This window comes from Capricornis sumatraensis, chromosome 13 (assembly GCF_032405125.1).
Source record: "Capricornis sumatraensis isolate serow.1 chromosome 13, serow.2, whole genome shotgun sequence".
In the NCBI taxonomy this organism is placed as follows: Eukaryota; Metazoa; Chordata; class Mammalia; order Artiodactyla; family Bovidae; genus Capricornis; species Capricornis sumatraensis.
The window spans coordinates 63,580,664-63,607,355 of record NC_091081.1 but is presented as its reverse complement, the minus strand read 5'-3'; the positions used below and the strand labels follow the sequence as shown (position 1 = coordinate 63,607,355).

Genomic DNA, 26,692 nt, shown 5'->3' with positions numbered 1-26,692 from the left:
ATTCTACTCAAATTTATTAAGCAACTTGTAAATGTTAAGCTCTATGCTCCTTATGGGAGATACAGGAAAAAACAAACAAGTTTGCCCTCCTAACTTAAGCACTCATAGTTGAGGATTAACAACAATATTGCAGTAAATATTTAAAAGGAAGGCAAGCAAATTATACATGGAGTGCAGTGTCCAGGTGGAAAAGGACCCCATGTGATCAGGACGCTGGAGGATGTCCCAAGCTAGAGATGGTGAGAGGACCTTAATGCGTTGATTGGGTTCAAGTTGTTTCTAGTAAAGATCAGCACCGCTCAGAGGTCAGAGCCAGAAGGTTTATGTCCCCAAGGGAAAGAAAGGCAGTTTGGTGATGCACAGCCTTTGAGAAGGACCTCCAACAGCATCTCAAGCTTCCTGAGCCCCTGAGATCAAAAGCCCCCGCCCTTACCTGCTGAGCCATGGCTCGGATGCGCCAGTACTCGGCCTCGGCACTTGGGGAGGTGGACGGGGCAGCCACCCTTACCTGGCAGCCCTCCCCGCTGAAGCTCTCGGTGCCACTGTGGAAGCAGCCCAGCAGGTCCTAGGGAGCAACACAGTGGACGTTTGCTGGGTGCGCACGGCTCCAGGCCCTGTCGTAGATCTGATACTGCCACAGAGTCTGGGACAAAGTACTGCCATGCCTGCCTGCCTCGTTCTCTCCCAGTGAGACCGCCTCCTAGGAGGCAGGCGCCCTGCTCTCTCCTGAGTGGCTCACCTTCACCGGCTTGAGCGTGGCCGAGAAGGCGTCCTGCAGGGCACAGCAGGCCAGCCTCCACATCTCCTCCGTGAACACGGGGCCCGCTGTCACGAGGACGTACCTGCCGGGAGGAACAACTCTTGCATTCAGCCATTTTAACGTCACAAAAGGTAGGTCCTTCCCAGCGAGCGCCTAGATTTAGTCTACAGTTTCCCTATAAAGCTTGCGATTTTTTGTCTTTGTGTTTTGGACTCTCTGCCCATCTGGTATGCCATTGTCCCACTATTTCCTAACCTGCTGCTGCTGCTAAGTCACTTCAGTTGTGTCCGGCTCTGTGTGACCCCATAGACAGCAGCACCCGAGGCTCTGCCGTCCCTGGGATTCTCCAGGCAAGATGCTGGATATAAAAATGGACCCCCATTACAAACAGGCCAATGTTTAAACTTTAGGTTCGCATGTAAGACTGTAAATATATATTTATTCTATACTAATTTCCCCATTCTAGGCCCGTTTTCCACTGCTCCTTTACACATAGCAAAACAAAACCCCCTTGTCACTTGTAATTCTTACCTCTATGTATTTGTTCATGCTATTCCTCTGCTTACAAAGTCACCACCTATCAGAAGCTTACCCACCTTGGGAGCGCTGACCACATATCATTACCTCAGAAAGCTCCTGGCAACCGCCCTGCTCCCCAGGCTTCTTGTCCTTTCATTGCCTTTCCAGTTCCCCCTCACTGTTATCACTCTCCCCATGCCTCTGCCTGCTCTGTCCTTTAGAACAGGTTATATGCTCCCTAAGGGTAGGTACCTTGGTCACATCACTTTCTGGGCAGTAGAGTACCCTGTTTAATGACTTCCACAATATATATTTGCCAATTGAATGAAATGAAAAATTAGTAGCATAGTCATTTTTATATATAAAAAGTAGATTGCTACCACAAAAGAATTTAATTTCCCTGGACTTCATAATAAAAACTGTGGAGAGTTAGGAAACCTTCTCACCGAATACAGGAGCAGCCTACTCGGGAGATGGTTTCCGTGGGCTTGGCTACACATGCTACCAGTAGCTCGAAGAGGTCCTTCAGCATGGTGTTGATCATGCTCTCATACCTGATGTCTACAGGGAAATCAAAGTGAGACTGCATTCAATGGTACTGCAAAGGAATGGGCTGAATGGCGAAAGAGGGAAGGCTGAGTGTGAAAGACATACAGAAATATCAAGAAAATAGAACAATGAGAAAAATGGCCATAACAACCAAAATAAAACACCCATTACAACACAAAGTTTCATGGATTTTTATCTAATCTTGGCTTGTTCCATCTGTTTCTGGATATATCAAGATGAAACGCATGAGGCTGACTTTTCAAAGTATATAATTCATCTACTTAAGCAGAATAGAACATATACTATTATATAGATTGAATACTAACTAGTAAAATATGTTAATTCTTAAAGGGAAAGATAAACATTCCTTCCTGCTGCTAGTTGACTTATTAATATATTTAATTAAATGCTCTTAGTAAACAAAATATCTTGTATTAACTACCACTTCTTGAACCTTTTCAGTTTGGCTTCAGTCTGCAGACTGTCCCCAGACTAAAGAAAAGACCTTCCAAAATCACATTCTGTTTTCCACAAAGTCTTTGCGATGCAACACAACCAATTCTCGGGAGAATCTGCAAGGATCCTGAGCCGGGCAAAGCCCTGACCTGGACAGAAACACTACCCCTAGGGATGTGGTTAGTGGCTGCGTGTGTTTCTCTTCTTTTTCAATCGGTGTGTGTTGTGCTTAGTAGAGACCCCATTTCTTATCTTTGCTTTCTGACCCTCCTTTGGGGTCAGGTCCTCATGAGTTTCTCTAACCTTACCTCTTCCTTCATACAATTCTATACAACACCTTTCCCCTATAACCTCTAGAGCGAGCAGCAAGATTTCTCCTGTTCCCACATTTCCAGATCTTTCCAAGGCAAGAATCATGAACAAGAATCCATATTTCACAAATATTACTCCATCGGTACAACAGCTGACAGATTTTTCCTGCCTCTAGCTCCCTCTCCATCTGCTGACTTCGGCATATTATCCACCCTACACTTCCAAATCTTTTCCAAAGTGCCACAGACATGAAGACTTCTCTCTTCACCCCTTATCTGTTAAGTAACTTCCTGCCCACAATTTGAGCCTTTCCTAAAACCCCTCCCCAGATGCAACAGGATAATGGAATATATCCTTCCCTTACCCCCAGGCTATAAATATATTTCAATTTCTTACATATCAATACTTGAACTAGCCTTCCCTCTCCTAATGCATAGATATCCTAGACCTTGTTAGGTGTTTTATCTTTTGCGTGTGTGCTAAATTGTGTCCAACTCTTTGTGACCCCATGGACTGCTCAGCTCCTCTGACCGAGGAGGACAGGTAAGAATACTGGAGTGGATCGCCATGCCTTCCTCCAGAGGATCTTCCCAATCCAGGGATCGAACCTGTGTTTCATGTCTCCTGCATAAGCCTGGCAATGACCATGTAATTCTATCTTAATAATTTCCAGGACTAAAATCACACACTGGTCTTTACTAGGCACTTTTAGACAACAATGCTGTCTACTAAATGACAACTCAGTAGGAGCTGCTCTGGTACCACAGATACCTGAGTGGATAAAGCTCTGAATGTGCTCCACCACCAGCTCACAGGACAGACCAATGGCATGCTTGAAGTTAGCCGAGGCAATGTCCCAGTAAGAATGGTCTTTGTGGCTACGGCGAAGCCAAAGAGACATCACAGGAAGGAGAAGGTGAACAACTGCATAGATGCCAAACCCTGGTCCTGAAAAAGAAAAGCCAGTGTCAGAACTGTGATCCTAGCACCTCCCCTGCAATAAAAGGGAAACTCTCTGCCATCTCATGGCCCTGCCTATCTCTTTTGAAGGAGCTCCCCATTGTCTGAGAAGGATCAGGGAAAAGGAATTTACCACTGACTGGGGAATATAGGGTCTTCGGTGACATTTTTCTTTTTTGTTTCTGCATGATTTTAATGACACAAGGAATACACAAATATACTCACTACAAATTCAAATAATGCTGATGAAGTTAAAGCATCACTTATCAATTCCTTAGTCCCCAGACATAAACATACAATACACATGCATATGGTTGGTACCCTTTAAACTGTAAGTACATATATATATATATGAAAAGAGGAATATAGTTTTATTACTTTTTATAAATGGGATATTGTAAACCGTGGTCTGTATGATTATTTTGCCCTTAACAGTATGTGTTAGAGATCATTCTTTGTCAGCAAATTTAGATATTCCTCATTTTTATGACTACATTCTGTTGCAAATTACTCAACCTGTATATGCATTAGTTTAGTTATCCATTCCCTTACTAATGGACATTTAAGAGGTTTCTATATTTTGCTTTACAAACAATGCCATAGTAAGAATCTTTGTGAAAATGTTGATTTTAAAAATTCTGATTACAAAAGCAAGGTATGCTTTTTATCATAAATACAGAAAACATGAGAATATAAAGGAGGAAAATATTTTGATGTGTTTCCTTCTAGTACTTTTTGAATGTATTATGTTTGGGTATCTGTATTTATAAATGCTTCTCATAAAGTTGAGATTGTGCTACACACTATATATATATTTTAACATAGTGCCTTATAAGTAATTATTCATGTCATTAAATACTATGTACAAATATTCATTTTAATGCTTATAGAATGTTACATGCTTTTACCATAATTAACCCATTTATGTTGTTCATAATTATTTTGGTATTCAAGATGCTTCAGCAATTTTCATTATGTATATAGATTTTTATCTTCATTACTATTAATTTCCTCTTAATAGATTTCTAGAAGTAGAATTATTAGGCTGCTTCACCCACACTTAGAAGAAAATGGTAGTGGCCAATAAAATAGATTTCAAATAATGCCATATAATTCATTCTATAAAATATCTGCTTATTCCTAGATAGAAAATCTTTAACTTTTTAATGCATAGGAGTAGTCATAATGTTTTTCCCAGAAATAATTCTGATATAAACTTTGTTAATGGATCTTAAAATAGTATCAATTATCAAGTCATCATCAATTTATGTTGAATACAAAGCTCCTCTTATTACTATGGAATTAAACTGGTAGTTTCATTTGTGGTTCTAATTCTAATAGTGAAAACTAAAATTTCTATAAAAGATTTCTTTGATCTTGGGAAAATTTGGCTGATTCAATGTGCATGCTAGCCCTAACTAACTCATTACAAGAAATAAATTCCCAAGGGCCACTTTCTCCCTGTACTATCAGGGTAATCACTAGATGTCTTTCCCTAAATCTAATCATCAATTCCCCTTATACAATTAAGATATTACATCTATATTATATATACATTTGAGTGGCTGGCTCACATCAATGGTAGATCTGGTGAGCCTTACTGATGCCCTGGGACTAAGAGTATGTGTGACCCAGGCAAAGAGGAAGGCTGGAACCATGGAACAGAGAAAGCCAGCTGGCTAAAGGGGACACCGATACCAGAGCTTTGGCCTGAATATTGTGGGGTTTAACACATTCAATTAACTGGCCAGCACCCATTATTTATAAATGACCTGGTAGGAAGCCCATAAACAGTACGAGGGCACGTCTTAAAAGTCACTGAGTCACAGCCATTAAAAATATATGTATTGAGCCATCTGTTATGCTGTCTAGCGTTACAGCAGTGAAATAGACACAGAAATACCTTCCTGGAAAGAGCTATATGTATAAAAATGCCCTGAACAGACAGACATAGAAATACTTACCAGGTGTTTTGGTAACATCTCTCAACAGCTCAAAGAGCAAATCCAAAGTGGGGGGTTGGTGCTGACGTGGACAGTTGGACACAGCTGCTGTGAGCTGCTCTAAGAGGATGATCCAGACTTCTATCAGACCTGGAAGACAAGAGCAGACCTCTGTGAAATTCAGTCGAGCAATGCATAATCATCACAAGATCACAGTGAACACTATATGTAAAAGGCTTCTGTAAACTGCCAAGCTATAGGGATGTAAGCCGTCACCTCATAAGGCAGCCTTCAGTGCCTATAAATATGGACAAATTGATTTCCTATTCTGACAAAGTCAAAGGAAAAGAAATACTGTTCACATTTCTTCCTTATTCCTCTTCAGGAAGAAGGTGATGTGGTATGTAAGTTCTACTAAATGAAATAATTATATTTGTTGGGAGCTGGGAGTTGGTGATGGACAGAGAGGCCTGGAGTGCTGCGATTCATGGGGTCGCAAAGAGTTGGACATGACTGAGCGACTGAACTGAACTGAATGATACAAGTGATGCATCCTTTTAATTCTATCACCTTAATCCTTTAAAAATTTATTATAGATAGATATATAAACAAAAAGTTGCCATTTTAATATGTGCAATTCAGTGGTATTACTGCAACCATCATTACCATTAATTTCCAAAACTTTTTTTCATTACTTCAGTAACTGGTAACAATAACTCTGCATTTTCACTCCAGCCCCTGGTAACCTGTGTCTGGCTTACTTCGCTTAGGATAATGTATTCAAGGTACACCCATGTTGTAGCATGCAGTATAATCTCATTACTTTTTAATGGATGAATTGTATTCCATTGTATGTATATACCACATTTTGTTTGTCGAGGTACAAAAGTGTCTAGAGTAGAATATACAAAACAGCTCATTCTACATTTTGTTTTAATACTTCTAATTGTTCAGCAAAAGAAAACTATGAGAAGATGCAGTTTTTAAATATTCCCACTAAAAAAAACTACTTCCCTAATTTTGAATATCCCTGTTAATAGGAGGCAAAACCTAAGTCATGGACAATAAAAAACTAGGTGATAAAAAATTCTCATGAACCTCAAAATATAAGCGGGGTGGACAAACTAATTAATAGGTTATACAGAGGACAGAAAAACATGTTAAACATTACTATGAGGGGTGCAACCAATAAAATCCAAGAGGAAAACTCTACAGGACAAAAACCTCACTCCTTCAACAAGTAAATTTGAAGAGGAAGATCTATAGATTGACAAGGATTTAAGAGATGGAGCAGACAAGCATGTAATGTAGAGCTCACGTGAATTATGAAAATTAACTGATTTATTTAAGAAAACTGGCAAATTGGTTGGGTGATGGGTATCTGAAGGTTCCTTATACCATCCTGTCCAGTTTTATATGTGTTTGAAATTTCCATAGGAAAATGGAAAAGCAGTTATTTGCCTTCAGAAACAGGAAAAATATCTAAACATATCAATGATAAGGAGTAATTTTTAACACAAACTTAAAGCTTTTATTCTTTTCTCTGATATGTTACATATATAACTTTAAAGCCCTTAATGAATTTATACTGTTGGAAACCTTAGATTGGTGCTTGGCTGAACTTGATCTATTTTCTTGGGTGGGTGGCCTAGAATAAAAAAAGATTAGCAATTTGCAAAAATGGGACGGGAATGCTCACTGTTACTTGTACAAATGGTTTACAACTGTTTTAAAGACTGTTTTATAGACAGGCAACATAAGCTTTTAATTTTCTGGGTTGGAGGTTTAAGATGCTAAGTAAAAATTCTTACCTAATCATTTAAGTGAAACCTCTATCAGGCAACACCTAGCCACTTTCCAACATCTACTTGTTTTCTACATTAGATATTTATTTGCTGCTATAATTTTCCTAACAACTTAGTCTGAAATTGTAAGGTTTTGCTGTTAATGATCCCTATGCAAAACTGGAAAATTTCTAGACATCCCCATAAATGAATTTGTATCTGAAAAATAAAGCAGAAGAATTAAAAACAGAAAGTAAATTGAAAAAATCTTTCCCCAAAAGTCCTTTTACAAGGGTTTGAAACACCTATGCCCAGATATTAGATCCCTACAAGGATATCATTTCCATTTTTAGGTATAGAAACAGGACAGAGTAATCTGGATTAGAAGATAGTAAAAGTGAACCAATCTGAAAATTATCCAGTTACTAGTTTGAACTGGAATTCACAGGAAATTACATAGGAACTAATTTGAAACATTCTTTAAACTTATTCTTTTAATGAGTTTCCAGCTTCACCCAGTCATAAACTGATTCTCTCTTCTGTAATGGCTTAATTTCCCCAGTCTCTAACCAAATAGTCCTATAGGAAGTAATTATATAATGACTGTTTCCTAGAAGGAATTAAAGACAATTACCAGTCATTTTAAGTACCAATGCACCAAATGCAACCACAACCCAATTTGCTAAATTCAAGAGAATTTGGAGTTAGAAATTTTATTCAGTGGAGTCTGCAAATCTACACTGGTTTTAGATGGAGGTAGCCATCTAAAAGGAGGGCTTCCGTGATGGCTCAGACAGTAAAGAATCTGCCTGCAAAGAAGGAGACCTGGGTTCGATCCCTGGCTCAGGAAGATCCCCTGGAGAAGGGAATGGCATCCCACTGCAGTATTCTTTCCTGGAGAATCCCACGGACAGAGGAACCTGGTGGGCTGTAGTCTATGGGATCACAAAGAGTCAGACATGACTGAGCAACTAACACACACACACACACACACATCCATCTAAAAAGGATGGGTTTGGAGACCTTGATTGTAAAATGTTTTTGAAGAGTCCATGGAAACTTTAGGTAGGCTTGTTCTGTTAGAATTATAAATAATAACAATGTAAGTGGATGGTCATTTATGATCTATGAGCTACTGAATTCTTGACTTCAGCTTTTGGGAATACCAACATAGCAAAAACCCAGTTTAGCTCAATTAACTTACCAGTGTCATCATCAAAGTCAGACAAGACTGACTCAATTCCATCCTCACTGCTCGCTGACTGCTCCTGAAGTCTTCGGGGCAAGCTAGCAAGTCGCCCACTAAGGAATATTGGCTTCAAGGGCATTTTGTAGATTTTGGCCAACAACTAAATAAAAAAAATACCAAACTGCAATTATATACTGGAAAAAGCTGCACTCTATTACATCACAACAAAACTATACACAGGTAAGAAAAGGTGGAGAGAAAACCACAAAAGTTCCCAGTCTAGGAAAGTTTTAAACTTGGCCGTGTTGGAAAGCATAAGGCAGCTTACAAGAGGCATTGATCCTGTGAAGCAGATAAAATAAGAGTCAATGGTAACAAAAAGCTAGAAGATTCTGTGGATACCTTTTCAGTATCTCAATGGCATAGGAGTTTTATAGACTCCTATAAACCTGTGAAGGGAACCCTGAAATATGTTAAGAATTTTTGCCTGTGGGTGAGTTGTTCTATGGGGAGCATTGAGAAGAGAGTCTGTAGGCAAATAAGCTATCAGACTCTTATCCCCCTTCCCCCGACTCAACATCAAGGAAATACGGGGCACCTGAGGATGGAGGAATCTGAGGAGAGGGTGGGCAAGATGAAGGCATGAGAAGCAGAGCTAATGGCTGCCCTGGGCCCTGCATTCCTGTCACTATCATCCTGACTCTCCGGCTGTCACTGGGGCAAGAAACTCTGTACTTCACAAATTAGAATTGTGCCTGTACTATTTTAGAAATTAGGGAAACAGCTGTGAGCGAGACAGATATAAATCTAGCCATGTGTGTCTTACAGACATACTCCTTTCACAGATAATATTTCTGACAGAAAGGTTATAGGAAAAATTAGACAGGGGGCTCCTAGAAAGGGTGACCAGATGGGTGGGGGATGTAGGCAGAAAGTAGGTAGATACTTAAGCCCTGGTCTCTCTGAGGAGGTGATGTCTCAGATGAGATTGAACAATTAGGAGCATCGTCCATACAGAGATCCGAGGAGAGAAAATTCCAGGCAGAGGGAACAGCAGTGGCTCCGAGCACTAACAAGTCAGGAATGTCTGAGGGTGAGAAAGGGAGCGTGGCTGTACACAGAGAGAAGGAAGGAGCTGAGGGGGTAGGGGAGCGAGGTCAGGTCACATGGGCCTTATGCAAGCATATGGAGGAGGAAGTCAGGGTGGCGCATCCTTTCTGAAGCACTGGGGCTTAATGCTGTCAAGCCCATCGCCAAGGGAGGGGTTACAGACAGACAGGAGGCGGCCAGGGGACACCCCTGAGAAGACAGAAGAAGCGCTATGGCCAGAGGGTGTCACCGAAGCCTTGAGGAGGAAGGGCTTTGGGGGAGGAGCATCAGATTGTTCCCCTGGCCGGTGACACAGATAAGAACTGGGCTTGGCACAAGGAAGGTCACTGCTCACATTGGCGAGTGATGTTTCACTGGGTTTCTTCACTAGATCTTGACTGCATACCCCTCTCTTACTTTCTTTATGTCTCTCTTCACTGTGTGCAGCCTACTGTCCAGGCTTCGGTCTCATCAGGAAGATTTCCTATGGCCTCAGCCTGACAGAGAGAGATGATGGTAGTTCTTTCATCAGGTATAAATGAGAAGTTTCAGAGACCTCAAAACTCAGCTGTGCATTCTAGTATATTCTCATGACTTTCTCTGCTTTGTAGAAGGGGTGGGGACCAAAATTTATACTCCAAATCTACGCCCCACTCTCCTCAGAGACAGCAGAAAGTATTGTTCCTGGGCTTCACAAAGACACCTGTGCCTATTTTGTGAGCATCTTCAGAGGCAGGTTTGGGGGTCTGGGTACCTGAGAACAGCGCCGGAGGTAGTCCAGGGCCGGGAGGCACAGGTCTGGGGACGCGGCTCCGGGTCCTGGGACACAGTCTCCAATCTCCTTACAGTCCACTTCCCCTGGGGGCAGCAGGGCGAGACAGAAACAAATATTGTTCATCCCATTCTAACAGAAGACCTGCCTAGTCACACAGCATTCATTCACCAAATGCCTACTAAAACAGAAAAGAAAAAGTACTCTACCTTGTATAACCCTGAGAAAGCCCTTTCAGTCAAATTTCCCCCTACATGTGTACACGTTAAATACAGTTGGGGGTCATATAGTACACATCATACCTTGTTGAAATTATTCTCTTCTGTAATTCCTCTTTTCACTAGTCAGTTCAGTTGCCCAGTCTTTGCGACCCCAAGGACTGCAGCACCCCAGGCCTCCCTGTCCATCACCAACTCCCAGAGTTTACTCAGACTCATGTCCATTGAGTCGGTGATGCCATCCAACCATCTCATCCTCTGTTGCCCCTTCTCCTCCCACCTTCCATCTTTCCCAGCATCAGGGTCTTTTCAGATTCCATATCCTGCCACAGTACTTTCAGTGGCTGGAGGGTGTGTGTTTTGTACCTGGGCACACTGTAACTGTAATTCACTTTCCTGGGCCTGCTGCTGATGCTCTGAGTTGTGAAGCTTTGATGATAGAGGATGATCTTGGAGACCAGCCATGTGCTGGGCTGGGACAAAGCACTAGGCCCCTCCCCCTTTAGAGAAGGACCTTGTTTGTTGCCAGTGCTCAGCACTAAACAGTGATCATAAATGAAGATTCTGGGAGGATTCGAAACATCTGCAGTTTGGGGGTGGTGACTACACAACTGAACTGACATGATCTATTTTTTGTGTATATATCTAGAAATGTGATCTGCAGAGGACATCTAGATAGTCTTTAAGTAAACAAGTAATTCAGAATTACCATTTTCCTTCTTGCATGATGAATCTATTCCTATACTTTTTAATAAAATCACTCCACAGTACTCTAACTATTTCTAATTATCTACAGTGGTAGTAACTAGCAGCCTCCCTGCAGGTAAACAGACATAATTACTAGGCATTAGCTGAAGTTTAAAGATAAAGAGTCATGTTTCTCAAAAAACAAGAGAAAACCACTTCTTACATTTTAGATCAGGGACTGGCAAACTTCTTTTACATATAAATATTTTAGGGTTTGCAGATCACACTGTCTTTGTTGCAACTTCTCAGCTCTGTCACTGTAGCACAAAACAGCCATAGACAAATGACCATGGCTGTGTTTCAATAAAACTTTATTTATAAAAACTCTGAGTGGATGAGATTGCTCCGTGGGCCATAGTTTGCCAACTCCAAGTTAGATTAACATACCTTACAGTATAAAAACACAGAGAAGTTCAAATTCATGTTGAAATAACCAAGTGGGAATTACAAATAAATTCATTTCTTGACATGTACACACTGCTGCCCTTAGAATGGATAACCAACAAGGACCTACTGTATAGCATATGGAACTCTGTTCAACATTATGTGGGAGCCTGGATGGGAGGGGAGTTTGGGGGAGAATGGGTACATGTATGTATATGGCTGAGTCCCTTTGCTGTTTACCTGAAACTATCAGAACGTTGTTTATTAATTGGCTAGGGTTCCCAAGTGGCTCAGTGGGTAAAGAATCTGCCTGCAGTGCAGGAGACACAGGCTCGATCCCAGGGTCAGGAAGGTCCCCTGGAAGAGGGCATGGCAACCTGCTCCAGTATCCTTGCCTGGAGAATCCCACGGACAGAGTTGGACATGACTGAAGCGACTGAGCATGCATACTCCAATGTAAAACAAAAAGTAACCCTCCCCTCAAAAAACACAAAACAAATAAATCCATTTCCTATCTTGTTAACCACAACGAATGTTCCAAAGTGTTTTTATCTAGGCTTCTGTGTTACATATCAAAGTCTGTGCCCCCTGGAGACGGGCAGGACACAGCCAGTGTGGCTATATTGGGGTCTCAGAAGGCTGAATGGCTTCATCAACTCAATGGATATGAATTTGAGGAGATGGTGAATGACAGGGAAGCCTGGAGTGCTGCATTCCATGGGGTCACAAAGAGGCGGACACAACTGTGTGAGTGAACAACAGATGTCCCACTGACCCTAAGCCACACACAAATCACTCTGCCTCATAATTCACAGAAAAATTAGAACCTTTTGGTTTTAAATATCCTCAGCTGCACACTGACAATTCTGCAGCTATATTTTCAGACTCCAACCCCCTCCTCAAGATAAGATCTCAAAATTCTGACATCTCCGCTTGAATATTTCATAGATACTCAATGTGTAGAAATGTCCAAAGACAGTATTCATGACTTTTCCCTCTCCTCCACTCCTTTTGGATATACTGATTCTGAATAACATCAGCTCTGACAGAGAATTTGAGGAGGGGGGAGTCAGCCTCAGTTCCTCCTCTTTTCAGGCCCCACATCATAGCAGTCCAAGCCCTATTGATCCCACCTCTACAATGTCCTGAATTCCATGCACTCTGCTCGCTCCCAAACTACTGCACACTGGTCTCTGCCTGCAGCCTCTTATCCTTGCCCACAGGAACACGTGCCTGCCAGAGTTTAGTTTCGAAAACTTCCCTGTGCATTCTCAGTCCCCTGATGTGGCATGCAGGGCCCATTCCAACTCATCGCCCAGGACCCCTCCTCTGTGGGTACCCAACTTTCAGAAAACCTACAGCTCACTCCACCAAGTTCAAAGGTCACTTCTCCTGTGAAGCCTGCATGGGGTCTACTACCCAGCACCCTGTCTCAGCAGCTTGCTCATCTCAGCTTAAATGACTGTTTAAACTAGCATCTATGAAAGTATTCTTACTACTAAACTGTGATTACTGATTTATGTGTCTGTTTCCCAGAAGAGGCAGCAAACCTCTCATAGGCAGGAAGCATGTTTTATTCACTGTGCCAATGTACCGGGCACTTGATTGTTCACTGAACAACAGAATACCAATAATCTGTTTTGTAGTGTTGCACGCATGCGTGTGTTCATGCACGTGTGTCCTCAGTTATGTCTGACTCTTTGCAACCCCAGGGACTGCAGCCCGCCAGGCTCCTCTGTTCATGGGATTTCCCAGGCAAGCATACTGGAGTGGGTTGCCATTTCCTCCTCCAGGGGATCTTTCTGAACCAGGGATGGAACCCACATCTCCTGCATTACCACTGATAATGATTCTTAAATGAAATGTAAGACTGTGAAGCACTAGAAAATATTTTAGTCTCTGCCCCCAGTTCCTGGCACAGAGCTCCTGAAAACCTAATTTCCCAAATGATAAGGATACCAGGAGCATCTTTTGTTCTGATGCTTGATCTTTGACTCCAGCTTCAAATATCATACCCTTGAAGGGCCAACATAAACCAGAAGAAAGCAAATACAAAGGAAAGAAACCATATCAGAATATCTTGTTTTAAATACTTCCTCTGCATTCTCAGGGTGGATTAATGGTATTAATATTTTAAATTATAGAATAGGTTGTTAACCACTATACTATGGTATTTGAAATTTTAACTCCTTGCATTAAGGGATGTGAGAGGGCTATCCGCAGGTGTAATACTTCCGATGACCTTGGTTTACAGAAACCTCCATCAGTCTTTGAAACTTCTCATGTGACTCCAGTTATTGATTGCTTCTGTTAATGGTAGCTCAGATGGTAAAGCGTCTGTCTGCAATGCAGGAGACCCCAGGTTTGATCGCTGGGTTGGGAAGATTCCCTGGAGAAGGAAATGACAGCCCACTCCAGTATTCTTGCCTGGAAAATCCCATGGACTGCGGAGCCTGATAGGTTACCATCCATGGGGTCGCAAAGAGTCGGACACAACTGAGTGACTTCACTTTCTTTCCTGATGATGAACTCCCAAACCCCTTGGAATTTCCTGGGTGACAGGATTTTTGTTCTTGGGAGGCAGAGCTTGGTGAGCTCCTGGATGGTGGCTGGTTATCAGAAAGACCATGGGGGTGAGAGAAGGGTTGGAAATTGGGTTAATGATTGATCATGCCCACATGATGATGCCTCCATAAAAAAATCCCCAAAGTTTGGGGTTCAGAGAGCCTCTGCGTTGCTCAACACGTCTATATGCTGGGAGGAGGGTGTGCCCCAGCTCCATGGGGCAGAAGCTCCTGAGCTTGGGACTCTTCTGGACCTCACCTTGTATTATCTCTTCACCTGACTGTTCATCTGTATCATTTACCATATGCATTGTTATCTAATAAACTGGTGAATGTATTTCCCTCTCTTCTGTGAGCTGCTCTAACAAATCCTCAAATCCAGGGGGGTGGGGGAATCATGGGAACTACTGATTTGTAGCCAAGTTAGACAGAGTTGTGAGTACCTTGGGGATCCACTACTTGCAACTGTCATGTTAAATGGAGGGGCAGTCACATAGGACTGCGCCCTTAACCTGTGCTAACTCTGGTTAGTGTCAGAGTTGAATTGACCAGTAGGGCACCCGGCTGGTATCACAGAGAAGTGCTTGGTGTGGGAACAAACCCCAGGCACATCTGGTATCAGAACTCTAGTGAGATAGTACTTGGCAGAGTAAAGGAGAAGCATAGGAGGAAGTGATTTTTTTCTAAATAAGCACTGGATTTTTCTTATTATCTAATGAGAGATCACCTCATGCTTTAAAGTGTTCTTATGATTAAGATACTAAACTATTTGGTTTCTATTTAATGTAGGACAGAGCTCGAAAGGAGGATGCGATGGTTGGATGGCATTACCAATTCAACGGACATGAACTTGGGCAAACTCTGGGAGATGGTGAGGGCCAGGGAGGGCTGGCGTGCTGCAGTCCACAGGGCTGCAAAGAGTAGGACACGACTGAGCGACTGAATAACAATGGAAGAGTTTAAAAAGAGTAAAATCTTACTCTGTTCAAAGAAATCTTCCTCTGAAGCCCAGCATGTATAGTGGATAAGTGAGGGGCATTCATGTTCCCTCAGTTCAGCCTTCTATTTCCCGGAGTACACAGAAAAACAGAATGTGTATATAAGAACATAATGTAACAAAGATGGTCTATGGATCAGACCTGTGGCCTCCAGCCTCTTTCTTGAAACTTGCATTTTATTCCTGCTCCAAAATAAGGGGAACATGGATGAAATCACCTGGCTTCTCCATGTCTTATTTTCTTTTGCAAAGAAGTTTTGCAAGAATACAAAATAATTTTTTTGGTGTTGTTCAGTCATTAAGTCATGTCTAACTCTTTGCAACCCCATGGACTGTAGCACACCAGGCTTCCGTTTCACTAACTCCTGAGCTTGCTCAAACTCATGTCCATTGAATTGGTGATACCACTCAATCATTCTCAGTCAGTTCTTTGCATCAGGTGGCCAAAGTACTGGAGCTTCAGCTTCAGCATTAGTCCTTCCAATGAATATTCAGGGTTGATATCCTTTATATTTTTATAAGAATTGACCTTATATTTTCTTTATTTAAAAGGTTCTCAAGGCCCCGTATCTAAGAGCTCTCCAGGGTGAAAGTCTCAAAACTTGAAGTTTCTTCTAAACTTTGCATTTAACTAACTGCCACATCCTTTCACTTTCACCGCAGATAAAACTGAGCCATACCAACAGTAGGTCATGCTATATCGGTTCAGTCACTCCGTGGTATATGACTCTTTGCGACCCCATGGACTGCAGCACGCCAGGTTTCCCTGTCCATCACCAACTCCTGGAACTTGCTTGAACTCATGTCCATGGAGTCGGTGATGCCATCCAACCATCTCAACCTCTGTCATCCCCTTCTCCTGGCTTCAGTCTTTTCCAGCATTGCAGTCTTTTCCAATGAGCACTCTACTGTGTTAAAGTATTTCTAAATTAAGCCTAAAAATCAGGTAGGTATTTCCTGGAACACACGAAATCTCAAGGAAGGGTGATTCCTACACTTTCAAACTACATTTTGTAATCAATAGAGTCTGGGGGAAGGCATCTTAACTTTTGCTTAAGAGCTGGGAACTCAAACTCTAATTAGGCTCATTAATTATGTGACACTGAGGATAGCAATTTCCTGTATAAAAGCAATTACTAAATATAACATTGAATGTTTTAAGATTCAAAAAGAAGTTGGAGTAAAATAATATATGAAGACACACTTCATTATAAAATTATTCTGTGAACACAGTGAAAAATATCAACCCTGGACAGAATCCAAGCTGCATTTACAGTAAGCTTCATGCTCTATGCTCCTGAGCACACAGCATAGCACCATCTGCTTCCATCCCAGGATACCTGCAGCCAGCTCACACAGAGCCATACGGATAAGGGTCTCCAGCTGTCAGGAGGCGGGAAGGGGGGGGCTCCACTTACCCAGTCCTTTGACAAACTTCATAAGGCACATGATGTAACTAGTGGCTGCATTAGCAAAGACCTGGATGTTGTCGGTATTGAGAAAAGCTTCAAATACATCAAACACTGGAGCCTGGCCTTTTCCTGAAGAAGGAAGGTTACAGAGTTTTAAGAAAGTTAGGTGTCTACCTTTCAGTTGCCCATACTCCCAGCACCTTCCAAAGAGCATTAAAATATATATATATATATATATATATATATAATCTATTGGAGCAAAGCCCAGGTCTTTTGACTGGATAACTGGCTTGGCTCCCGTGTTGTTCTTCTCAGGTTTGCCTGCAGGGGGAGCTGTAGGATGGCTATGAGGAGAGCTTAGCAGACAGATGAGGGCAAAGCTGGCTGAATGCAGGGCTGAGCAATGTGTAGGTCTACACAGGGCCATTAAACATGTGGTCCTTTGGAATTCTCCTGCACACAATCATTATAGATATGGGAAGGTTTAGATAACCCCCCGATGGCACATACTAACTTACTCATATCTGTGCTGAAAAAGAGCTAACATAGAAGGCTCAGAGGCTGCTATCCTCAGAAATGCCTGCCTCAAGGGTTGGCCCTTGGCTGGTCTGGGAACCTGGCTCACCTAATAGTCCATTAATTGGATGGTTTATTGTGCCTGGATGGTTGGCGCAAAGAGCACAGTTTGATCTGAACACCTTTCCCGCCGCCCACCCTCCCCCCCCAACCCCCACCCCCCCGCCCAGGAAGTATGGATTTTGGAATGTGTTGGGCAGAGGGTACCTAAATGACCAGCCCTTAGCTGGGTCTCTAATGGGCTTCCCTGGGTAGAAAGGCTCACACACTGCCCCTGGTTATATATACTGCTGCGTTTTCCCACTGGAGGTGAAGTGCTCCGTGGGACCCTCAAGGGAGGGGGAGAGCTCAGGGAGGCCTGCACACGGATTCTGTGATTTCCCCCTAGGATCTGGCTTGGCCTTACCATATCACTGTAATAAACCTTGGCCATGAGCCATTAATAAGTCTGAGCTATGTAATAAATCTTGGCATAACTACATGCTGAGTCCCATGAGTCTTTCTGCTGGATCTCTAAATGCAGGGTTAGTCTTGGAGGCCCCTGATCCAACATCCCTGGTTACTGGGGCTGCTGTATGGCTGCCATCTATTTCCAGCCAGATCCCATCTCCCTAATTCGAATTCCCTGTTATTTGGATATTTTCTGCTTCTTCCTAGATAGTGGATAACATTTTTCCCTTTTGGTTTTATGAATGAACTCAACACAGATATGTGAAATGACCTACGTCCCTCAGTCTTCTGTCTCCTCTGTCATTGAGAGCAGGGCCTGGTAACGCTCCAGGTTCTTGACCTGCTGGCAGAACTCAGAGCTTGTATTCCTGCTACACCATTTCCTGCTGATAAAACAGCGGAATGCCAGTCTTACCTGTTCTCCAACTTCTTTCGATAGCATGAAGCTTGACATAAAGAGCTATTGCCCCATAGCCAAAATCAGCACTCCCATTCAACACAGAACTGGAAGCCCTAGCTGGAGCAATCAAGCAAGAGTGGAAATAGAATGCATCCAAATCGGAAAGTAACATGGCCTCTTTTTGATGATGATATGATCTTATATATACAAAGTCTTTAAGATTCCACCAAAAAATAGAACTACAGTCATTAGAATGTAGAACTAATAAACAAGTTTCAGGATGCAAAATCAACACACAGCCTTACCCATGGAATAGTCGCCCACCAGGTACTCCTTCACCTCGGACTTGTTCCCGCTGTGCACCGTTTCCAGGGCGCTGAACAGGGGCCTCCACCCTGACTGGATCTGGGCGGAGCATACTTCAACCAGCTCCCCGATGGACGTGACGACCTGCAGAGGCAAAGGGGTTGGCACTTGGTGCCTTTTCCTTCTAAGAAGCAGGCGAGTTTCTGGGAAGATGGATGTGCTTCCCGGCTCCCTATTTCTGGGTTAATTTTAGTGCAAGAGAAAAATCAAAACCTAGACAAACTCACTCGAAAGTCTTCTAAATAAGCAACCATACTGCATTAACTTGCATTTTATTAAGTGTCACTAAGCAACTTTTCACATGCTGTTTGTAAATATTTTGCTGTTTTTGAAGTTAGGTTTTTGTCTTCTCATTACTGTCTTTTTATCATTGAGTTCTTCACGCATTCTAAATGTAAGCCCTTTCTAAGACACATGGTTTGCAAATTCTTTTTCAAGGCTTTGGGCTTGTTTTTTTATTTTTAAATGGTCTCTCTCTCTTTTTTAAAAAAATTATTTATTTCTTGGCTGTGCCGGGTCTTTACTGTCGTGCATGGATGGACTTTTGCTAGTTGTGGTGTGTGAGCTTCTCATTGCAGTGGCGTCTCTGCAGAACGTGGGCTTCAGTAGCGTGGCATGTGGCCTCAGTAGTTGTGGTTTTTGGGCTCTAGAGGACAGGCTCAATAGTTGCGGCATATGGCCCTTGCCATTTCACGTGGCATGTGGGATCCTCCAGGGCCAGAGATTGAACCCATGTCCCCCAAATTGGCATACAGACTCCTCACCACTTAGCTACCAGGGAAGCCCCTAAATGGTGTCTTTTGAAGAACAAAAGTTTTACATTTTGATGAAGTCCAAATCATCAATTTTTCTTTTTACAGATCTTGTTGGTGTCATTTCTAAGAAATCTCTGCCTAACCCAAGGTGGTCTCCTATGCTTTCTGTGGAAGCTTTTATAGGCTTTGTACTTTATTTAAGCCTATGACCCATTTTGAGTTATTTTTTCTGTATGGTAAATGAAAGGGTGTAAATTCATTTTTACTTCATACGTTCAAGCACCACTTGCTAAAGGAATATCCTGTCCCTCTATTGAATTGCAATGACATCTTTGTTAAAAATCTACCATAAATGTGAGAATTTATTTCTATACTTTCTATTCAGTTCCCCGATCAATAGGTCTATCCTTACACCAATATTCCACAATGTAGATTCCTTAAGTTTTGAAACTGGGTAGTGTAAATTCTCCAAATTCACTGTTCTTTTTCAAATGTGTTTTCTCTATTCTAGATCCTTTGAACTTGCATATAAACTTGAAAATCATCTTCCCAATTTCTTCAAAAAAGTCTGCTGAAATTTTGATAGGAATTGTACTGAATCTATTTATCAACTTGGGGAAATCTGCCATTTAAAAATAGTGACTTTCAATCCATGAATGTAGCATCTCACATAATTTGTTTGAATTTTTTTTTTTTTCCTCAGCAATATTTTGTAGCTTTCAGCATACAGGTATTTAACATCTTTTGCTAAATTCCTAAATATTTTTTTGATGCTCTTGTAAAGGGAATTGTTCTCAATTTCAATTTTTGATAACTTACATCTTGGATACGGGAATGCAAGTGACTTTAATGTGTTGTTTTTCTATCCAGTAACCTAGCTAAACTCACTATTAATTCTAGTAACTTAAAAAATAAATTCCTTAGGATTTTCTATATGTAAGACTATGTTGTCTATGAACTAAGACAATTTTGCTTTTCAAAAACTGGATGGCATTAATTTTTCAGTACAGTGAGTAAAATTTATAATGTTGAACAGAATTGGTAAAGGTGGAAATCTTTGCTTTGTTCCCAGTTATTGGGAAAAAGCATTCAGTCGACCATTGTGTGAAGTTTGATGTTCGATTCTCAAATACTCCTTTCATCCAATTAGTGAACTCCTTTCTAGTCCTCATTTCTTGAAAGTTTTTCATTTAAAATGAGTGATGGATTTTGTAAAATGTTTTCTCTGTGTCTATTAAGATGACCATACGGTTTTAATCCTTTATTCTACTAAAAAGATACACTGATTTTTGAGCTGTTAAACCAATCTTGCACTGATTCTTTCTTCTACAATCTCAAATCTTGCTGGTAAGCCTATTTAGTGGATTTTTCATTTGTTGTTGTCAACTCTAGAATTTGTATTCTTTCTGTTTCCATTTCTCTATGTAGATTCTCTATTTTTCAGACATTGTCATCTTTGAACATAATGCTTTGAACATACTTATAGTAGCTGCTTCAAAGTCTCTGTCCCCTAATTCAACATCCCAAGCCACAGCCAGGGCACAGTGAACAGAGCCCTCTTCCCATCACATGTGCTGAACTTCTTTGGCTAAATATTCTATAATTTCTACCATGAAGGTATCACTGATAAGGGTCACCACCTCTTCTAGATCCTGTGTCTGTTTTTCTTCCCACCTCCAAATCAGAATTTTGGATCTAAATAATCCTGGTTTTAGCTTAATACAACATCTGGTCTCACTCTAAGGCAGTTTCTGTTGTTTGCCCATCCCCCCCACCCCGAGTATACATCATTGTTTCTTATTTCTTTGAATATCTCATACTTTTTTTTGCTCAACATTGGGCATTTTAGATAATATAGCAATGCTGGATTCTGATTTATTCTTGAGTTTTTTTTTTTTATACTAAATTGCTCAGACTTATACTTTGAGCCTTTAAGGAGACTGCCCTCTGCCAACCAGCTGGGGAGAATATTCAAAGTTCAGCCAGTTCACAACTCTCTCTGGTGTTTTGCTTCCTGATGGGATTTAGACAGTCTATCCTATATATGTCCATATTTCAGTCAGCTAGAGATGCATAAGGAATTTACCTTGTCCTTCTATGAAATCTCTGGTTTCCGGAATCTCATGTTGTATTTGTTACTGGTTCACCATTGCAACCTTAGGCCAGCAACACTGTAGTATTCTATTGCTCATTTCCCACCAAATCTATATTTTCTAGTGGACAAACCAGTAGTCTTCTTCAAACCAAGTCTGTCTCTTAAGCAGAAAGGCTGATTTTCCCAGTCAGCCTACACTGGTCAAATTACTATTCTTATCAATAGCTTGTAAGTGATGACTTCCACCTTCACTAAGAAGGTCACAGGCTCCCACTGTCCTTAACCAAAGTTCTGACAAGAACTATTTTTCAGCATAAACGCTACTCAATTTGTCATCTGCCTGTGGTCAATTTCAAGAGCCCTGCAATGGATGCTTTTGACAGTTTTTTTCTTTTTGTAGACTAAATTTTTATGGAGAGGATTTGCTAACTTCTTTATGCCACCATAGCCAAAATCTCTCCTGTTCTAGATGACTGTTTAGAATTTTAATACACACAGTTATTTTAAAGTCAGTCTCTGATAACAATACCTGGATCCCTGGTGAGGAGCTGGGGAGGCTGTATGAGTCTATTTCTCTTGTTTGCTTTTCTTTCTGTATTCATGACATGTTACTTCCTAATGAGTCAATTATTTTTGACCGAAGGCAGGCATTTAGCTTCACCTGATGGTCAGTCTGCTCATGGCCAATCCAGTCTCACAGCTCTGCTTCTCTGGCTTCCCACTGTTCCTTAGCTTTGGGCATCTTAATATTCCTTACTTTCTTGCCTGTGTGTCAGTGTAATTAAAAAGCTTAGCCCTTATTTAACATTTTTAGTAGATTTCAGAGACAGAGGATCTGTATTCTTAGATCGTCATCATAAGATAGATACGAAGTCTCTAGTTTCTTTACCATTTGTCTTTCCATAGCGGGCAGGACAGTGGTTAAGAGTACAGTGTGGGTATGAGGGCACAGACTAGTATAGCCAGGGTGCGTCGTTCAAAGCCAAGCTCCACCAATCACTGGTCATAGATCCTTAGCTAAACTGCTTACCCTCTTCTGGTCCCTGATTTCACATAGGGTTACAGTGCTGGAAAGATTAAATCTGCAGCGCTCACACAACAGTCCTGCCGGTGCACTCAGTGAGGGCTGGCAGGCTATGGCAAAGATGGCAGCGCCGCGACGGTGACACACTGACCTGGTCTTGGACGTCCTCATCACACAACTCCAGCTGCATGATACGCTCGAATGGTCGGAAGAGAGCTTCGTTAAAGTGAAAATGAGGTGGCTCATTCCAGTCCGTGAGAACCTCCGTCAGTATGTCATGGATGAAGGAAACTGCCTTCTGAGACACATGTCTTTCCTTGTGGCAGGCAGCCTGAAAAATTCACAAGAGAGTCCAACACCCTCAGGACTTCAGGCAACTAAGAACCTGGTTCCTGAAGGTTTTCCTAACCCACCTTCCTGGAGGGAGGTGGAAGCAGCAACTCTGCTAAAGAGTTCAAGGATAAGTATCAGCAAACAGCACACTAAACTGCATTTTAAAGAATTTAACCAACTGATCACACACATCTTCAGTTTCACTTTGAAGTTTCTAGAAAAATAAGATTTTCTAATAACCAGGCTTCCCTGGTGGCTCAGACCATAAAGAGTCTGCCTGCAATGCAGGAGACCAGGGTTCAGTACCTGGGAAGATCCCCTGGAGGAGAACATGGCAACCCACTCCAGTATTCTTGCCTGGAGAATTCCATGGAGAGAGGAGTGTGGCAGGCTACAGTCCATAGGGTTGCAAAGAGGCATGACCGAGCGACTAACACACACGCGGTAGAATAATTTCTTCTTCTTTTTCCCAGTAATGTGACATTTTTTGGGGGGTAGTATAGAACACGCTGACTAAATACACTGGAACCTTGTCTGGAAACTGTCCGTGGTATCCTTGCTAGCTGTGCTTCAAACATATGAAGATCAGATGAGTCATTTGTCCCTCGGGGATGTGGGGCGACTGCACCAATGATGAATTACTTGCCTCACATCATTGTATCTGTGTCCTTTAGAAGTCCTCTCCCATACTGACCCTGGGCTTGGATGTGTGACTTGCTTTGTTTACATAATATTTGATATTATATAATAGCAAGCATTATATACGTAAAAGACTGAGAAAATAATTCTGATTTGGGATTTGCCCTCTTGCTTTCCTTTGGAATCCTAAGAATTCCACAAGAACAAGCCAGGGCTAGCTGGCTAGAGGAGAGACCAGATGAGCTATGGCAGAGCTCTACCAGATTAAGTGCTAAAGGGCTATGCAGACTAGTTACCACTGTCAAACAGGGCAACGATTTCCCCATCAACTTAGAAGTAGCCAGTCATCATGTATTGAGATAATTAGATGGATATTTAGATTACCATATAGTTTATCAAACAAACTGCTTCCCTTTGGAAAGTCAAAGAGGTCCTAGGAGTGTTAATTCAGTTGAGAAAACCAGGATGTATGGTTCCCCTGTGTAGAGGGAATATATTTAGCAATTAGAAAAGGGAGCCTGGCAGGAACAAAAGACATTGTTATGTTTGCGTACAAAAAAGAAGTGCCAGACTCAGGCTGGTAGCAGACCATGAAGAATAAGAAACTGGCTGTATGAGGTGCCCAGCTAAGTCACTTAAGTATAAAGAAGGGTCAGAGTGAGACCAGGGCAGTGCCACCGTTGGGCTGATAGGAGCCATAAGGTGTAATCAGAGAAGGATGATGCTTGTGACCAGGCAGTGTGGCCACAGTGCCTTTGTCCCCACCGTGCCTGGAGTCCCCGGGCCTCCCCACTTTCAGGGCGCTTACCTCCACCAGGTGTGGGGCCACGAGGCTCCAGCAGCGCATCACGTGGAGCAGGGGCCTCGATTTGCTCCGCACGATCCTTAGCATGGCGTCCCCGAGGCGGAACAGGTGGAGGGCACTTTTGCGGTCTTGGGTGGACTTCACCTCTCCTACAAGAAGGCAAGACCATAAAAGCCATCAATCCCAAACTCAGAAATAGTTTGACCTGTCTAAGCATGGCTAGAGGATGAAAATCAAAGAGTCATACTTGATAAGTAGGATTATTTGGTGCGAATTTGCCAAGATAGGAAAGGAGCCCGGATTCAAGAATGAACAGGAGTTCGGTCGACAAGGTCAGAGGCCACCCATCTGTTCACGACAGCGTCCCTAGTGCCTGCTGTGACAAGTGTGAACAATGCTTGTGATAAGGAAGAATGATGTGGTTAAGTATCAATAGAAAGGTTACGGCATCGGCTGCCCAGGCCCAAATCCTGGCTCCATCATTTAACAGTTGGGTTACCATAGGCCAGAAGTTTACCTAATTTACAGTTTCTTATTGTAAAAGTGGGATAACAGTGCCTTCTTCTTAAAATTACTTCAAGGATGAAATATGACTAATATTCAAAAGTACTCAGCACAGGCCTGGCACAGACTACCTGCCCTCCACTCTTAGCAACAGTGGCTGCAGTTATTGTCCCATTGTTCACAGCCGCTGTCCACTTTGTCGGTCCTTAACAGCACCTCTGAAGCCCCTGCCAAGCAGGTCAGGCCCCTTTGATACCCAGTAACATACGATCTAACCTGCTTTGTCTTGCTTCCGTACAATCCTTGCTTGCTGTGATTTCTTGAAACTTCTTTGCCACCTTAGTCTTCTTCACTCTTCTTGCTCATGTCCTCCTGCTCCTCCCACAATGCCCACAAAATGCTGATCACAATCAGCCTCTACCAACCAGAATGTGCCTTTCTAATGAGCCTGGCCATATCAAACAAACTTCAAAATGACAGTAACAAAAATCACTGACATTTACTGAATGTTTACCCTGCATGAAACATTGTGTTGGTTCTTTGTGTCTTTAATCACTTTTATTTTATTAAAGTATAGTTAATTTACCATGTGTTAATTTCTACTGTACAGCAAGGTAATTCGGGTATACATATATATACATTGTATACTTTTAAAATATTATTTTCCAATACTGTTTATCACAAGATATTGAATATAGTTCCCTATGCTATACAATAGGATTTTGTTGCTTATCTTATATATAATAGTTTCCATCTGCTAACCCCAAACTCCCCGTCCATCTCTCCTGCACCTCTCTTCCCCCTTGGCAATCACAAGTCTGTTCTCTGTCTGTGATCACTTTAATTTTAAAAGCAAACCTTAAGAAGTAAATGCAACTACTGCTATGTAGAGATTAGAAAACAGGATCAGAAAGGTGAGCTGACTTGCCTAAATTGACAGCTGGTGAGGGGTGAAGGCAGCATTTTAACTTAGATCTGATTGATTTGAAAGTCAACGCTTCCTCCTCCCAGGTCTGCTGCTGCTTCTTGCCCCTCACAGCTTTTTTTTTTTTTTTTTTGTATGCTCAGAGTCTGCTGATTTCTCCATGCAAAATATTTTGAAGGTTGCCCCTGGGCACAGAGATTCTCTGGCAGTTGGCTGGGTCTGGAAAGTTGGCTTTATATAGCTAAGGTTTTAAAGTCTATTAAAAACTCACAGGAAAGCACTGTGGTTCTCAAATTAGAATCTGCAGTAAGAGTCAAAATTCCTAATGGTGGAAAGGACCTCAGAGGCTGTGCCATTCAACCTGCCACCACAGTGTGATCCTGGCACACGGCTCTGTGCCTCTGCCTGAATTTCTGGGAACAAGGTACTCACTGTTAACAGCACAACCTAGCTGTCAATGGACAGGTGCATTTGTGAGCAAAACCCGCCACTCACGTGGGACCCACTCACGGGCGATTCAATACACCTCTACCCACTCTCCCACATGTTGGCCTTCAAGAGAGTGTTCACCTGGTAACATCCATGAAGACTGTGATTCTGTGGTTATTTAGTCACTAAGTCGTGTCCTGACTCTCTGTGACCCAATGGACTGTAGCCCGCCAGGTTCCTCTGTCCATGGGATTTCCCAGACAAGAATACTGGGGTGGGTTGCTATTTCCTACTCCAAGGGATCTTCCCGACTCAGAGATCGAAACTGCATCTCCTGCTTGGTACGTGGAGTCTTTACCACTGAGCCACCTGGGAAGCCCAGTGATTCTGACCCACCATTAAAGGGACATGCCCCTGGGGCAGTTTTTCTAAGAGCGGCCTCAGGCTTCTGTCGCGTGTTCCATTTTTCTCTCCCAGGCCTTTCTGAAATTAGAAGTTGCTCCTGCAAGTTGGCTGGACTAAGGCAGGTGTGTGCTTTGTGATATGGAGAAAAGTTCCTACCTGCGTGTGAAGCTATCTGCACCGAGTTACCACACCATTTCTACATCACAAGCAAAACTTAGCAGAACAACCAGTGACAACCAGTGCAACTGTGGCGGCGGCAGCATTTCCATTCACAAAGGATAATAACCAACCCCCAGCCAGCACCACCCACACCGATCATGTCTCAACTCTA

The 26,692-nt window shown here is 42.3% G+C and overlaps 1 protein-coding gene across 1 annotated transcript in view; it reads right to left on the bottom strand.

Moving 5' to 3' along the window:
- ARFGEF3 (ARFGEF family member 3) overlaps positions 1 to 26,692 on the bottom strand; it is a 169,742-nt gene that overhangs the window by 12,238 nt on the left and 130,812 nt on the right. The window contains exons 21-31 of the mRNA XM_068985407.1: positions 24,102 to 24,247; positions 22,473 to 22,652; positions 18,387 to 18,531; positions 16,662 to 16,784; positions 10,316 to 10,419; positions 8,488 to 8,632; positions 5,521 to 5,649; positions 3,368 to 3,544; positions 1,726 to 1,840; positions 740 to 842; positions 434 to 565 (exon numbers count right to left, since the gene is read on the bottom strand). Of these exons, the coding sequence (XP_068841508.1) occupies positions 434 to 565; positions 740 to 842; positions 1,726 to 1,840; positions 3,368 to 3,544; positions 5,521 to 5,649; positions 8,488 to 8,632; positions 10,316 to 10,419; positions 16,662 to 16,784; positions 18,387 to 18,531; positions 22,473 to 22,652; positions 24,102 to 24,247 (1,499 nt within the window). The remainder of the gene's footprint in view (positions 1 to 433; positions 566 to 739; positions 843 to 1,725; positions 1,841 to 3,367; positions 3,545 to 5,520; positions 5,650 to 8,487; positions 8,633 to 10,315; positions 10,420 to 16,661; positions 16,785 to 18,386; positions 18,532 to 22,472; positions 22,653 to 24,101; positions 24,248 to 26,692) is intronic.